The sequence below is a fragment of the Xylona heveae genome (assembly GCF_001619985.1).
Source record: "Xylona heveae TC161 unplaced genomic scaffold L228scaffold_6, whole genome shotgun sequence".
Taxonomy (NCBI): Eukaryota; Fungi; Ascomycota; class Xylonomycetes; order Xylonales; family Xylonaceae; genus Xylona; species Xylona heveae.
The window spans coordinates 387,153-401,181 of NW_017264198.1; the positions used below are offsets into that span (position 1 = coordinate 387,153).

The 14,029-nt window shown below is 49.8% G+C and overlaps 8 protein-coding genes across 8 annotated transcripts; 5 read left to right on the plus strand and 3 right to left on the minus strand.

The window, feature by feature from the left end:
* Positions 1–562: 562 nt before the first annotated feature.
* L228DRAFT_268585 (putative xylitol dehydrogenase XdhB) lies at positions 563–1,741 on the plus strand (the record flags this gene model as incomplete). Its single annotated transcript, XM_018335161.1, has 2 exons — positions 563–735; positions 805–1,741. The coding sequence occupies 2 exons, from the start codon at positions 563–565 to the stop codon at positions 1,739–1,741; spliced, it is 1,110 nt and encodes a 369-aa protein (XP_018187646.1).
* Positions 1,742–1,827: 86 nt separating this feature from the next.
* On the minus strand, positions 1,828–3,283 carry L228DRAFT_283278 (hypothetical protein; the record flags this gene model as incomplete). Its single annotated transcript, XM_018336103.1, has 2 exons — positions 1,828–2,887; positions 3,255–3,283. 2 exons carry the CDS (start codon positions 3,281–3,283, stop codon positions 1,828–1,830), a joined length of 1,089 nt encoding a protein of 362 aa, XP_018187647.1.
* A 73-nt stretch (positions 3,284–3,356) lies between these two features.
* L228DRAFT_247713 (hypothetical protein) lies at positions 3,357–5,063 on the plus strand. Its single transcript, XM_018332711.1, has 2 exons — positions 3,357–3,980; positions 4,046–5,063. The coding sequence occupies exons 1-2, from the start codon at positions 3,477–3,479 to the stop codon at positions 4,682–4,684; spliced, it is 1,143 nt and encodes a 380-aa protein (XP_018187648.1). The 5' UTR covers positions 3,357–3,476; the 3' UTR covers positions 4,685–5,063.
* A 42-nt stretch (positions 5,064–5,105) lies between these two features.
* L228DRAFT_268588 (glycosyltransferase family 1 protein) lies at positions 5,106–6,679 on the minus strand (the record flags this gene model as incomplete). Its single annotated transcript, XM_018335162.1, has 3 exons — positions 5,106–5,606; positions 5,698–6,548; positions 6,604–6,679. 3 exons carry the CDS (start codon positions 6,677–6,679, stop codon positions 5,106–5,108), a joined length of 1,428 nt encoding a protein of 475 aa, XP_018187649.1.
* A 54-nt stretch (positions 6,680–6,733) lies between these two features.
* On the plus strand, positions 6,734–9,358 carry L228DRAFT_146154 (drug resistance transporter EmrB/QacA subfamily). Its single transcript, XM_018329229.1, has 8 exons — positions 6,734–7,308; positions 7,364–7,497; positions 7,560–7,683; positions 7,747–7,953; positions 8,003–8,368; positions 8,418–8,788; positions 8,843–8,906; positions 8,956–9,358. Exons 1-8 carry the CDS (start codon positions 7,079–7,081, stop codon positions 9,197–9,199), a joined length of 1,740 nt encoding a protein of 579 aa, XP_018187650.1. The 5' UTR covers positions 6,734–7,078; the 3' UTR covers positions 9,200–9,358.
* A 453-nt stretch (positions 9,359–9,811) lies between these two features.
* Positions 9,812–11,039, plus strand: L228DRAFT_146142 (NAD(P)-binding protein). The gene has a single exon (XM_018329227.1). It carries the CDS (start codon positions 9,947–9,949, stop codon positions 11,003–11,005), a length of 1,059 nt encoding a protein of 352 aa, XP_018187651.1. The 5' UTR covers positions 9,812–9,946; the 3' UTR covers positions 11,006–11,039.
* Positions 11,040–11,668, minus strand: L228DRAFT_146143 (hypothetical protein). The gene has a single exon (XM_018329228.1). The coding sequence runs from the start codon at positions 11,404–11,406 to the stop codon at positions 11,074–11,076; it is 333 nt and encodes a 110-aa protein (XP_018187652.1). The 5' UTR covers positions 11,407–11,668; the 3' UTR covers positions 11,040–11,073.
* Positions 11,669–12,335: 667 nt separating this feature from the next.
* L228DRAFT_239112 (hypothetical protein) lies at positions 12,336–13,706 on the plus strand (the record flags this gene model as incomplete). The annotated part of the gene is made up of 1 exon (XM_018331112.1): positions 12,336–13,706. One exon carries the CDS (start codon positions 12,336–12,338, stop codon positions 13,704–13,706), a length of 1,371 nt encoding a protein of 456 aa, XP_018187653.1.
* Positions 13,707–14,029: the final 323 nt, after the last annotated feature.

Below are 14,029 nucleotides of genomic sequence, written 5' to 3' on the forward strand. Positions count from 1 at the left end.
ACCAGATTGGTCTTTCTCCCCCGCAAAACCTGAGACCCCAAAAAACGCCTCCGACACCTCTCTCTCTCTCTCTCCCTCTCGGGCCTCCACAGTTTTTTTTCCCTGGTTGTTGGAGCAGAACGTATCTCTTGTCAGCATTATATGACATTCGCAGGATATCACGAGCTCTTATCATTGCTATTATTCAGTCCCACAATACACATCAGGATCGAGACCCAACCGTTTACAAATTCTTCTTAATACCTAGAACTGCTGTGAGGTATATACTCCCTTGTCCACGTTGCAATGACTCAAAGGATCCCTATTGTGGAGCGGGATTCTTTCCCCAGGTCGGCAAGGGCTCGGATGTTTAACCCCACGAGGGGTCGCGAACTGGAGCCGCTCGTGCCAACTCAATCCGATATCGTGGGGTCGGTGGCACTTCTGGCAGGTGGATAATCGTGTCGAGAAGGTGACATCAGAAATGCTCCAGTTCTTATTTAAGAAGTGCAGTTCACCAGTAGAGGAGAATAGAGCCCAACTGTGGATTGCAATCGAGGTTCATTGAAAGAGAATTGTCACAATGGCTTCCTCCACCCTCACCAAGCCCAGCAAGCCCAATGTGGGCGTCTTCACAAACCCTCGGCACGACCTATGGATCGCTGAAGCTGAGCCATCCTTGTCCGCTATCGAAAAGGGCGGCAACCTACAACATGGCGAGGTCACAGTTGGCATCAGAAGCACAGGAATATGCGGGTGAGCTTTTGGCAGACTGTGGCATTTAATATCTTAAAAGGGAGTCTAGCTGTCTAACAATCGATACAGATCCGATGTACACTTCTGGCACGCAGGGCGCATTGGGCCAATGATTGTAGAAGACACCCATATTCTAGGTCATGAGTCTGCAGGAGTGGTCCTGGCAAAGCATCCCTCTGTCGGTCACTTGGAGGTGGGAGATCGCGTTGCAATTGAGCCCAACATTATCTGCCACCAGTGTGAACCCTGCTTGACAGGGCGATACAATGGATGCGAAAATGTCCGATTCCTCTCTACACCACCAGTAAATGGGTTGTTACGCAGATATGTCAATCACCCGGCTATATGGTGTCACAAGATTGGAGACATGTCCTATGAACATGGTGCCCTGTTGGAACCGCTAAGTGTAGCACTGGCTTGCATGGACCGATCTGGCGTCAAGCTCGGCGATCCCGTGCTCATCTGCGGAGCAGGACCCATCGGGCTTGTGACATTGCTCTGTTGCCGCGCAGCCGGTGCAGAACCGATTGTCATCACCGATATTGATGAAGGTCGACTTGCCTTTGCCAAGGACCTCGTCCCATCAGTGCGAACACACCAGGTTCGGCCAGGAAGCTCCGCAGAAGACTCTGCAAAGGCGGTAGTTGCAGCAGCAGACCATATCGAGCCTGCAATAGCACTAGAATGCACAGGGGTGGAGAGCAGTGTTGCAACTGCAATTTACGCCACAAAATTTGGTGGCAAAGTCTTTGTCATTGGTGTCGGAAAGAATGAGATAAACATCCCCTTCATGAGGTTGAGTACTCGCGAAATCGACCTGCAATTTCAATACAGATACTCAAATATGTGGCCAAAGGCCATCCGGCTCGTCCAAGGAGGAGTAATCGATCTTGGAAAGTTGGTGACGCATCGGTTCGATTTGGAGGATGCCGTCAAGGCATTTCAGACAGCGGCGGATCCGAAGACGGGGGCAATCAAAGTCCAAATTCAGAGCGGTGGTGATTGAGCTATCTTATTATGATGATGAGTCTTTGATGCAAATGGTATTTCATGTCGAAAAATCGGCGTGAAACTGAAATCGTTTCCAGGGTTTCAAGGGGTATCAGCTCCGAAACTCTGATTCAGACCATCTAGAAACTTTTCGGCCTGATTCTTGCCTCGTTGCTCTCTTATTTTTCTTCTGCGCTCCTCAATTTCGGCTTTCCTCCGCTCTTTTCGCTCATCTTTTTCCCGCCGTCCTTTCTCCGTCTCCTGTCGCTCCTTCTCCAAAGACTCCATCTCCTTCTTGCGGCCTTGCTGGTCTTTAGAAAAGCCATAGAATCCAACTCCCTTGGTTCGCACTTCCTTGGATGCGTCGTAGTGTACCTCTTCTGGTGGCGTGGGGGATTTGTCTCGGTTCCTAGCAAGGTCTTCCATGCGGGTCGCAATAGGTTCATCTGGATTGAACGCAGCGGCCTGAATTGTATCCCCGTAAATCAGGTTTCCAGGCTCAGACGGCCGCGCAGAAAGTCTGTCAGGCTCATCTGCCGCGTCGTCCCTTCTCCGCCTCTGCTCTCGAGCAGCTTCTGCTTTTGTGCCGCGTTTCGTTCGTCCAAACTCATCTTCGAATTCAACTAATTCTTCGTCGCTGGCGGGCTCATCGTCGTCTTCGCCCGATGATGTATCGTAGTTTTGTCCCTCGCCACGCGCTGTGCTCTCTGCCCACTTTCTGTCAAAATCCACCAAACCTCTTTCATCCCGTGAGTCGTCACCCCCTGATGGGACGTAGTCACCGCGCTTCATCGCAGCGTAGAGCCTCGCTTTTTCTTCCATTTTCCGTTTCGATCGATGCAAGGTCGAACTATCCACACCCTCAACAGAACTCCGCTGGGAAAAGGTAGGGTTATCCTCATCTTCGAGGTCTTTCAAGGCTCGCTTTTTGGCATTCTTATTGTGTGCGTTGAAGATGGATGACTTGGATTGAGACGGCCGTGTACGTCCAGACGATTGCGGAGACTCTCCTTTTGCGGAATTGGCCAGAAGTGATGATAACTGTGACGTAAATGAGAGGGTCGTCGAGGATGATATCTCTTTGGCCGTGGAGGATTTTGGTCGAGGTATCCCATACAAGGAGGATGAGGACTTGGACATGGTGGTCGTCAAGTCAGGAAGACTTTAAAGTATGCAATATACGGCAAATGATAGAGCTTGCCAGTCCTCTCAGTCTTGATTATCTATGACAAAGTGGCACGCGTTGGGCGTAGATAAAACCTTCAGACCGACAGAAAGTAGGTGTTGTTGAGCGGAAGATGGAAAGATGGATTGTGTTGCGGAAATAGCCCGCCCGTATCGATAAAGCTATCGCGTCAAGTTGCCTTCACATTTAGAGAGATCTTGACATAAACTAATCCAATATATCACCTGGAATTTGGTATTGCTGGATTCATGCCTGTGCAGACTTAGATGAATTCTTTTTAATTTTCTTTTGATATGAGAGGACACTCCTTGTTGCTGCTTTCGATTGTTTTGTTGATACTAACGCAGGACCACCACGGAAAAGCAGCCACATGCGCGCGTCATGACTCTAATACGTCAGGTTTCGGCCAGCCCAATAGATCGTCTCGATAACCCAACTCCATTTTCTGCTCTCATGACACTGTGCACGAACTTGATTCTTTGCTCTTCATTTCATCTGTCGCAAATCTGTATATTGATATATAGCTTTGCTGCGCAAATAAGACTACCACCCGATAATACTCAACATGGTTCGAAGGGCTGATACAGATGCGCCATCAGCTCAGTTAAGAGCAGAGTTAGAAGCGGCCGTTACGAGAACAACAGAGAGCGCTCACCAGCCACTGCTCATGCATTTAAATGCAGATACGAGCTGGCTCCTTCAGATACCGTATCCGACTGGAGTCAAGCATCGAGAAGGACGACAATACTTTAATATACTCATTGACCCCTGGCTGGCTGGGCCGCAAAGCGATGTGGCAAGCTGGTTTAGCCAGCAATGGCATTCTACTGAGAGCAAATACAAGAGCATCAAAGAAGTGGAAGAGCTTGCATTGGAGATGGAGCAGCGAGCGTTCTTGATGAGCTCATCAACATCGTCGTCGTCAAGGCGCCAACGCCGATCGCCACCTTCGAATATATTGTGCAAAACTCGCATAGATGCCGTTGTTATATCCCATGAGTTTAGCGATCATTGTCACAAGGATACGTTACTTGAGGTGGACTCCTCAGTTCCCGTTTTCGCAACGGAAGTAAGTTTCCACCTTGACATGCATATACTGCTACGCTCGCATTAACACTTCTGGATATATATCAGAAAGCAGCTAGACTCGTCAAATCATACAATCACTTTGATACTGTTCGAGAGGTCCCAAATTTTTCTGGCGGAAAGTGGCATTGGCCTGCGGTCCTAGATCCACTTCCAAAATGGCTATCGATTTGGAAAGTCTACTCTCAGACAGACGCACTGTATTACCACACCGCCATCTTAATATCGTTCAAAGCGGACACTCTGAAAGACGGACACAGTAGACCCTCTCACGTCACTCGCGGGATAGTGTACACACCACACGGCGTTGAGCATGAGAATGTCTCCGTGATTGCGGATGCTCTCCCGCGTATTGAGACTCTAGCACTGCTGCATGGGCTACATGATGTGTCTATTGCAAACCGCGGTCAACTCAATCTCGGTGCTCATAATGGGCTCAAGGTACAAAGAGCTCTTTGTCCTAGATACTGGGTTGGCACGCACGATGAAGTAAAAACTGGAGCGGGTCTGGTAAGTTTCTTCCTCCGGCGAAAAGCCCTGACTGTGCAGGATGCTCTAAAGCAAGAACAAGAAGAAAAGGAGAGTAACCTCAAATCCAGCGATGGGGCCTCCTATTTGGAAGATTTTGAAGGCGTCCATTTTGAGCAACTGGGTAATGGAGACAGCATTGTGCTTGAAGCCGGTTAATCGGAGGCGGTAAATAGGATTTAAATGTTTGTTGGGACATAATGTGCCACAATTTTCTCCATTTTCTCCGTAGTACTTACCCTCTATAAGGAACATGAGCTACCTACCTTAGCAAGGCTTTAGATCTGCCTACCTTAGGTAGCTGCCTCATTCTACCATCAATCCATATTCCATGTCATTACCGCAGTAGTTTTATCAAGGCTTTGATTACTAGAAGTAGAAAATGTAGACAGTAGCTCTGCATTCTTATAAAGAATTTAGAGGGCTGCTTTTAGTTAGCGGGCACTAAAATCCGAACTACAATATATAGTAGAAGGACTCCCGAGTCACAACTTACCTAACCTACTAGGTAGTAAACAACCCCAAAAAGAATACACGTTCCAAATAGAATGAGAAATTGGTCTGCATTTGTTGCCCTAAATCATGACATCCGTGCATCAGCAGTTTGCAGGTGCATCTTTCCCAGCTCCTTTCCTCTTCCACCATTTACTAATCCTTCCACATCCGTGTCATTAGGCCACTCATGCTCAAAGCGCAACTCCCAATCATACATATGCTCCTCTACCAGGTCAGCCGCCACGTGTTTTCGCCGGCTGGCAACCGTGGCAATGCGCTGCATGCGCTGCACGTTGCGACTGAACTCGCCGTCTGTATCTGTCAAAATGCTCTCAATCGAGTTTGTGACCTCAGAAGCAGTGAAGCTGTGTTTATTGATGGCCAGAGCTACTCCCGCCTCGACAAGGCGCATGCTGTTGTGGATCTGATCACCGTAAATTGCCATCGAGAGCATCGACACGCCGTGGAAGATTGCTTCATTTGCAGATGATGGGCCAGCGTGAGTGAGGAAAAGGGTGACGGACTGATGGTTAAGGAGAGCACGTTGAGGCGCGTCTTCCAGGAAGAGCCACGAGGAGCTCACATTCTGTAAGTTTTCAAACAGTGATCTCCCATTGGCTGTTTGTGTGGGGGGCTTGCTCGAGGTGCGCCCGCGCTGTGGAGCGCAGAGCCCAGACAACCCCGTCGATATGACCTTGTCTCATAGCGTCCGCGAGACCTTCAAGAAGCTTTTCTACGATATTTAATGCCAGGATAACATGTGTGCCGAAGGCTACGTAGGCGACAGATTTCTTCAGCTGCAGAAAATTCTCGGATGCCTCGTCAAGTGGCGCCCATGTCTCCGACAAAACAGGCCCGGCTGCCAGCATCAAGGGAGGCAGCGGCTTTGGCGGCTCGAACCCGAAAAAGGAGTTGACGAAAACAAGATGATCTGGGTGGGGCTTGAGGGATGGCATCGTATTTACTCCATTCGCTCGCCGCAGCTTCTTCGTCCAAGTGTACAGATCGATGAGGTTGGGCGCATATCGTAAGAAATATGTCTGCTCGAACACTCGATCATACATACTTGCATGTTCACTTGTTAGGCACCTCGTCTGTGTCCCGGGAACACCAGGAATCCAACTCTGCGGCGCCAGAAGCCAGGGCATCTGCGGCCACAGCATCGCGAGCGGAATGCAGCATTCTGTCGCCACATCTCGAGCAGCATCCAATTGGTAGTCTGCGAAGATGAAGTTCGGCTTGGTAGTAAGAACGACATGTTTGAGCCCCCGGTACGTCTCTGGCCAGAAGCTGTCGTAAAACTTCTTGCACTGCAAGTAGTCTTTCCTTCCACGATAGCTTCGGTTGTCCCACTGGCTGAGCCGCATGTACAGCTGCTCGTCCTCAGGCGCGGTGATAGCACGTCCGACGATGTGCACCGCGCTGACGAAGGGGTATGGCTTGACGAGTCCTTCTCGGGCCGCAAGGGTTGCGAAATCAATTGTGTGCCCACGTTCTGCGAGGATACGGCAGATCTCGAGAATCGGTGCTAGGAAATGGTCAGTCGATTTGACAACGGTGTGAGGTGACGACACCGTGGATACCTGAATTTGTAGAGCCTCCTACTGTCACTACAACTAGGATCTTGCGAGGAGGGTGAACTTCAAATTCAGATGTCATTGTGAATGTTGCTTGTCTGTGAACTGGCGTAATTAGCGATAGAGCGGGTAAGGGCGAAAGCGTGATTGCCTTTTCCAGGTGGCGGATTTGATTATATATAATAAAATTAAATCAAGGACTCTATACGTAGACAGAGGGAGAGGCGGTCTACTTGAGCACGCTGAGAAGTTACAGATAACACATCCGGCAGGGTTTCCACAGCTCACTGCCCAACAAAGACCAAACCCTGTCTCGCTCCAGAGCAACGGTCAGCATTATGGCAAGGCGCATTACCATTCGGCCACGTTTCAAATTATCCTCGTCGCTCATAAGTAACACCCTGCCGTTCGTTTGGACCTGTCGCGAGGTCGGGCAGCTCGTTTGTCTTGAGCTCGCCCTCTCATTTAAGTCTACAGCAATATGAAAACGATGCAAGCAAACAATGAAGACCACGTTTTACCATCGGCCATTCAGGAAACTATCCCAAATGAAATCAATCCAATTGTGTCAGCGGAAGCTTGTGCCGATACAGTTGAAATGCAGCCTGTGGCTGCTGAAGGGGATAAGGATATAGCCATCGAAAACGTTGCTCAATCCAATGCGGAAAACGAGTATCTCCAGGGATGGAAGTTCTACGTACTCACGGCTGGGTATGGCCGCCCAAGAGCATGAGCAAGGTCCTACATCAGATACTGATCGAACAAGCCTTTGGATAGCGCTGTTCCTATCGACACTCGAGACAACTATTGTGAGCACGTCACTGGTTTCGATCACGAATGCTCTGAACGGCTTCTTCATCAGAGATTGGATTGTAACTGCATATCTCCTTACCTACACAGGTCAGTATAAATTCTTTTACAGACCTATGGATCTGTTATCCTGCAGTCGACTGACTTCTTAGGTTTCCTCACCATCTATGCAAAGTTCAGCGATATATTTGGTAGAAAAACCATGTTGATCTTAGCTCTTGTAATTTTTACACTATCCTCTGTCCTCTGTGGCATTTCGAATAATATCGTTGAATTGTACGCACTTTCCATCTCTTTGCATCTTTCTACAACACACTGAACTGAGCTTGCTTTGGGCAGGATTATTTTCCGTGCCTTCCAAGGCATTGGAGCTTCTGGCATCTACTCAATGACCATGGTCATTGCACCCGGTCTAGTTCCCATAGAAAAATACGCCAAGTATATGGGTATCGTCTCGACCGTCTTCATTGCTGCTAGTGTCCTTGGGCCAATCCTCGGAGGTGTCATCAATACCAGTTCATCATGGAGATGGGTATTCCTCCTGAAGTAAGTTCATTACCATCTTGTTCTGGCTCGGTGATACTGATGCAAGCAGTGTTCCTGGAGGCCTAATTTCTCTTGTAGCAATCAGTTGGTGCTTGCCGACTTCAGAAGCGACATCGAGACTTGCATTCGAAGACCGGCTCCAAAACAAATTCGCTCGGTCAGCTCTGATTCGGGTCGATTATTTTGGCATGTTTCTGCTGCTCGCATCATCTGTGTTGCTTGTGTTCGCTCTGGAGGAAGGTGGTACACGGTATCCATGGAATAGTGCCACTGTTGTCACAACTTTGGTCATCGCTGTCCTTGCTGGCATCTTATTTGCCTTGTGGGAAATCTATATTGATAATGACAAGACAGTTCAGGAACCGGTGTTTCCACCTAGTATCCTCAAAGACAGATTACTATCTATGATGTTACTGTAAGTCACCAGATGTAATAAAACCATGTCAATATTAATTTAGCTGTAGCACCGCCTTTTTTGTTGGATTTCCTTTTGTCTCAATCGTGGTCAACATCCCTCAAAGAGCACAGGCCGTCAGTGGTCTGTCGCCATTGCATGCCGGCCTGGCTCTGTTGCCACTCTTGCTTATCTCGCCCCTTGCAACAGCAGTTTCGGGCTTCCTAACAGGCAAAATGAAAGTCCCACCTTTCTACATCGTCGTCGGCAGCTCTCTTGTGCAGCTGCTTGGCGTAGGGTTTACCTGCTCACTTCCTACAGACACGACTGAGATACCGAAGTCGCAATATGGGTTTGAGGTCCTGATGGGTATAGGCTTTGGTTTAGGCTTAGCTACCTTATTGACGTTTGCTCGTGCAGTCGTTTCCGAGGCTAATTTAGGTATTATTGCTCTATTTGAATATTGCTATCAATATTGCAGCTGACCTCTAACAGCTGTCATGATGGGCGCCGTCACTCAAGTTCGCGTCCTTGGTGGGACGATCTCTCTTGCTGTTTGGTAAGATCTCTGCTTCTATCTTGGTGCCGGCCTTCTGACAGACAATCAGTGCTACTATTCTCAACAACTATCTGGCTTCTCACTTGGAGTCAATAATTAGCCCTGAGCAGGTCAAGGTAGTTACAAAATCTCTATCTACAATTCAGGATTTGACCCCTGACCAGCAATTTGCCGTGAGGCGGGCATTTGCAGCGGGATACAACAAGCAGAATATCTTCATGACTGTTCTGACAGCATTTGGTTTGATAACTTCTCTATTCTTGTGGGAGAGGCATCCTAGAAAAGTTCTATGATACATTGAATGAGAAAGAAGTCGACAAATTTATAAAATGACTTCTGTGGTCTACTCTCGATTAAAAACGTAAAGTAGCACACCATGATAGTCAAGTCACTCAGAATCAACATAGAGTAAGGCTCGAACAATCATGGGTTTGGACTCAGCACAGCAGATTACTTTCTGGAAGGGAGAAAAAAAGAGGTTCCAGCCTTTGCCACCGAATCCCCCCCAACACAAGCCGCGACCTCTAATCATTGCCCATGGGCCAAAGGTCGAAGCCTTACATAGCACTGCTGCGGCACTCTCAAAGCCTTCTGTCTGCCGTACGTGCTGTTCAAATTCTCCGGAACAGCCTCGAACTCGAAGTTAAGTACCAGAATGGCGAGCATGATGCGTACCTCTTGCATCGCCCGCTCGAGCCGCCGCTGCTTGACCACATCGGGGAAGGCTTGTTCAGGTCCCTGCAGCAGATGACGACAGCGCTTGACTCCATCGTCTGGCTCGGCTACGGCCGCGGCCCGGCGTCAAGAAACCAACCGGCGAGCTCGTTACTGGCTTCGCGCGCGTCATCCGCCAGGAGAATCCGACCATCAAGTTCGTTACCCTCGCCATCGACGAGGCCATCGATGCGGCCCGCATCTGCGGCAGCACTGTCCGGCTAATTGACGAGGTGCTGGCAAAGCGGAGCAAGGCCGTGACTGACAACAGCTTTCACGAGTCCAATGGAGTCATTTACGTTAGCCGCCTCGTCGAGGCATCCTACATGAACGACGCTATTGCACTCAAAACCTCTACGCCGACCCCTCACAATGGTGATTTCGGGGCGGACACGAAGAGAGCGCTCAAGCTGGTCATCGGCGGCCCCGGCCTACTAGACACCCTCCAGTTCATTGAAGATCCGGGCTACGATGCGCCGCTCGTCGATGGCGATGTCGAGTTCAAAGTGCATGCTGCCGGCCTCAACTTCCTCGACGTCATGATCGCGCTCGGGCAGATGATTGGCAACAACCTCGGCGTCAAGGGCGCAGGCGTCGTCACTCGGGTCGCGCCTGGGTGCACCAGATTTGAGGTTGGCGACCACGCGTGCGGCATCGCGGCAGGGACGCTCAACGCATTTGCTTGTGCGAAGGAGACGTCCCTCGCCAAGATCCCGGCGACTCTTAGCTTTGCTGGTGCAACAGGGTTCACGGTCGTGTTCGTCACAGCGTACGCTGCGCTTTACGACATCGCAGACATCCAGCCGGGCGAGTCGGTGCTCATCCACGCGGCGGCGGGCGGTGTTGGACAGGCGTGCATCCAGCTTGCTCAGGTCAGGGGCGCGGAGATATACGCAACCGTAGGTTCGGTTGAGAAGCGCGATCTGCTCATGAAGACATACGGCATCGTGAAAGACCATATCTTTAGCAGTCGTGATCTCACCTTCGCGCAGGGGATCAAGCGCAGGACGAAGGGCCGCGGCGTCGATGTAGCTGTCAACTCCCTGAGTGGCGATGCGTTGCGGGCGACGTGGGATTGCATTGCGCCATATGGGCGGTTTGTGGAGGTCGGTAAGATTGACATTTACTCCTCCGCGCGGCTGAACATGGAGAAATTCAAGAAAAATGTCAGCTTTGAGTTTGTAGATATCAGTTTCATCGCTTCGAATAACGGGCCAAGTTTCTCGGGTATTTTGGGAAGCTTGATGGAGCTGGTGAGAAATAGCCACATCGGGCCGTTGAACCCGACGCGGTCGTTCCCATTCTCGCAGATTCAGGCTTCGTTTCGGCATACTACGTATGCAGAGTGGTGTGCACTCCGGCAAGATTATACTCGAGCCGCATGAGCAAGACGTTGTCCCGGTAGGCTCCCCCGCTCCCCATCCATCCCCCATCGCCTTTGACGACGGTGATCTCAACGTGATTGCTCGCAGATTGTTCCCAGCCGGAAGAGTACATACGACTTCGATCCCGATGCCACTTTTGTTATCTCTGGCGGCCTAGGCGGTCTCGGCCGAAGCATTGCTAGGTGGATGGCGAGTCGAGGTGCCAAGTACCTCATTCTGCTCTCCAGATCCGGCAAGGCCAAGGTATTGGCCAATGAACTCATCCACGACCTCGAAGAGCAAGGCGTTCGCGTCGCCGCCCCATGCTGCGATGTCTCCGATATGAATTCACTCCAGAACGCCCTCAACGAATGCTTCTCGGCTGGCATGCCACCCGTCAAGGGCTGCGTGCAGAGCTCCATGGTCCTCAAGGACTCGGCTCCCTTGTGACTGTTGAGCTAAGGACATGGATGTTAAGGCAGCTTGATGCTGATGTGGCCTTTTTTGATCTGATGGAAATTTCAAGTGTGAAATCGCTGGCTGCTCTGATTGCAAGCAGGAGTGCCTTTGTCAAGAACGAAGAATCTTAGGAAGAAAGAAGCTTATTGTTGGAACGTTATGAGAAGCATTTCGAGGGCTTTTACTACCTTTATATATATATATTCTTTATAATAATCAAGGACATCATATTTTAAACTTTCTAAGTCAGTCAACTTAAATTTATTATATTTTCTTCCCTAAAAGAAAATACTACAATCTTTACTTCGGGTGTACGCTGGGAGCGGTGGGAAGAGGGCCAAGGCCGGACCGACAGACACCCTAATAGTACTTGTTCATGACATTGTATCTATCCACCTAAGTTACAAAATAGTTTCATTAACCAAGGCGCGGTGGATAGGCTTAGCTGCAGCCAAGGTCAGATCACTTTGTATGCGATATAAGTCGAAATCCGATCGTTGTGTCAAAAGTCTCAAGGAAAACTCTCACCACCTCTAGTCTGTGACATATGATTCGTTCCTTCCCGTTGTCCCGCCCGAGGACTGCGCCTCCCTCACTGCCACGGTGTTTTGGTCATATATGAAATTATTGGAATCGCCGGAAATGATCATATCGCATTGAACACCTTATATAGATTTTGTCACGACTATCCTGCCATCTTAATTCGACACGTCATTGCTCGAGACGCCACATATCTGGCCAAATCACACCTCCCCATATATCGCCAGTTCCACCCCAGCATAGCTACCTTTCACCATCACGGCTTAACAGGCACATAAACAACCTTTACATACATCGTTTTCACGAATCCCACGAATCCCATAAATATTCGAATCAAACCAACTATCTAGTCATGAGTACCAAGAAATCCAAGATGCAAGCAGTGTCTAAACACTCCTATACCAAGCAACCCTGTTCCTTTGTTTCTGCCTCTGCGTCACAGCAACAGCCACCGCCATACGAACACAACTGGAGAATCATCCCAGACAATGCACTCCTGCCGCCTCCGCCGAGCATCGGACATGACAAGAGTCCTACCAGCAACGCAACCAAATCTGCCGCCGAGCAGGGCCAGGACTGGTGCGAGACGAATCCGCTCTGGACGCCACGGACGGTGTTTTCTGCAGTGGACACGCTGCGTCGAAGGGAGGGACGGATCACGTTGACGAGACCGCGACATTATCAGGGGAGTTTGAACGAGATAATGCCTGCTTCTTCTTCGTTTTCTTCATCTTCCATTTCTTCATCTTCTTTTTCTCCTCCTTCTTATTCTGCTTCTGCTTCTTCTACTTCTTCTCCGGAAGTACACCAACCTCCATGCAGCTCTCCCGCGCCATTATCATCATGGAAACGTAACTTATTCGGCCATTTCTCGCACCGCCAATCTCATCACGATGACAACGACCAACAACCTCATCATTACCAACAAAGCTTGTCCTCATCATCAAAAAGTAACAACAACAATGGAATGCAGTCCTTTGCATCAGGCACATGGCGCGGCAAAACCACCGCCTCATGCGAAGACGCGACGCTTCTCAGTGATCTGCCTCTCTACGCATCGACGCTCGACTCGCCTCTTTTCACAGAGGGATCTAAGACGATTTACTACGAGGCGCGCTTTCTTGGTCCGTCCTCTCAATCCTCTCAACAAGAACAACAAGGAGACCCAGAATACGCACTAGCGCTCGGCTTCGTTGCCCAGCCGTACCCCTCCTTTCGTCTGCCCGGTTGGCACCGCGGGAGTCTCGCCATCCACGGCGACGACGGCCGGCGCTACGTCAACGACATGTGGGGCGGCAAGGACTTTACTCGACCCTTTGCCGCGGGCGACGTGCTAGGTATTGGCATGACGTTTGAATTGAGACTGCAAGACGGGCAGGATCCTAGTAGTCAAAATCCTAGTAGTATCGGGCAGGACATCAACGACCATGCCGCCGACGAAACAACGCAATCCTCTACCTCAGCCTCCGCCTCAGCCGCCCGCAGACGCAACTCGGCAGGCGTAGGCGTCAATGCCAAAGTCTTCTTCACGCGCAACGGCCGACTCGATGGCTCGTGGGACCTGCATGAGGAAATCGACTCGAAAAAGGACCTGTCCGGCACGGCGGGCCTCGATGGCGGGTTTGACATTTTTGCTGCGGTGGGTGTGTATGGCGGTGTCGAGTTTGAAGTTGATTTCAATCCCGCGACGTGGGTGTGGAAGGGAATGCGAGGGCCTAGTTAGATTGTCTTGTCTTGTCTTGTCTTGTCTTCCGTTAGAATGTAAGACTAGTTAATTAGACGTACGACAAGGCGTAAGACTAGACGTAAAGACTAGACGTAAGACAAAGTATAGACAAGGTGTAGACCAAACATTACGGACACGAATACTGTTACGAATTAAAGAGGATATTTGATATTTATTATATGCTGAAACTGAGTACTGATTACTGATTGCAAGGATTCATTCTCGTGTCTGATTCTCATCTGTATCTTGCGGGGAAAAGCGCAATCCGCTATACGTTGGAGTTTTCTTCTTCTAGCTCTTCCCGCTTGCGTCTGCGCTTG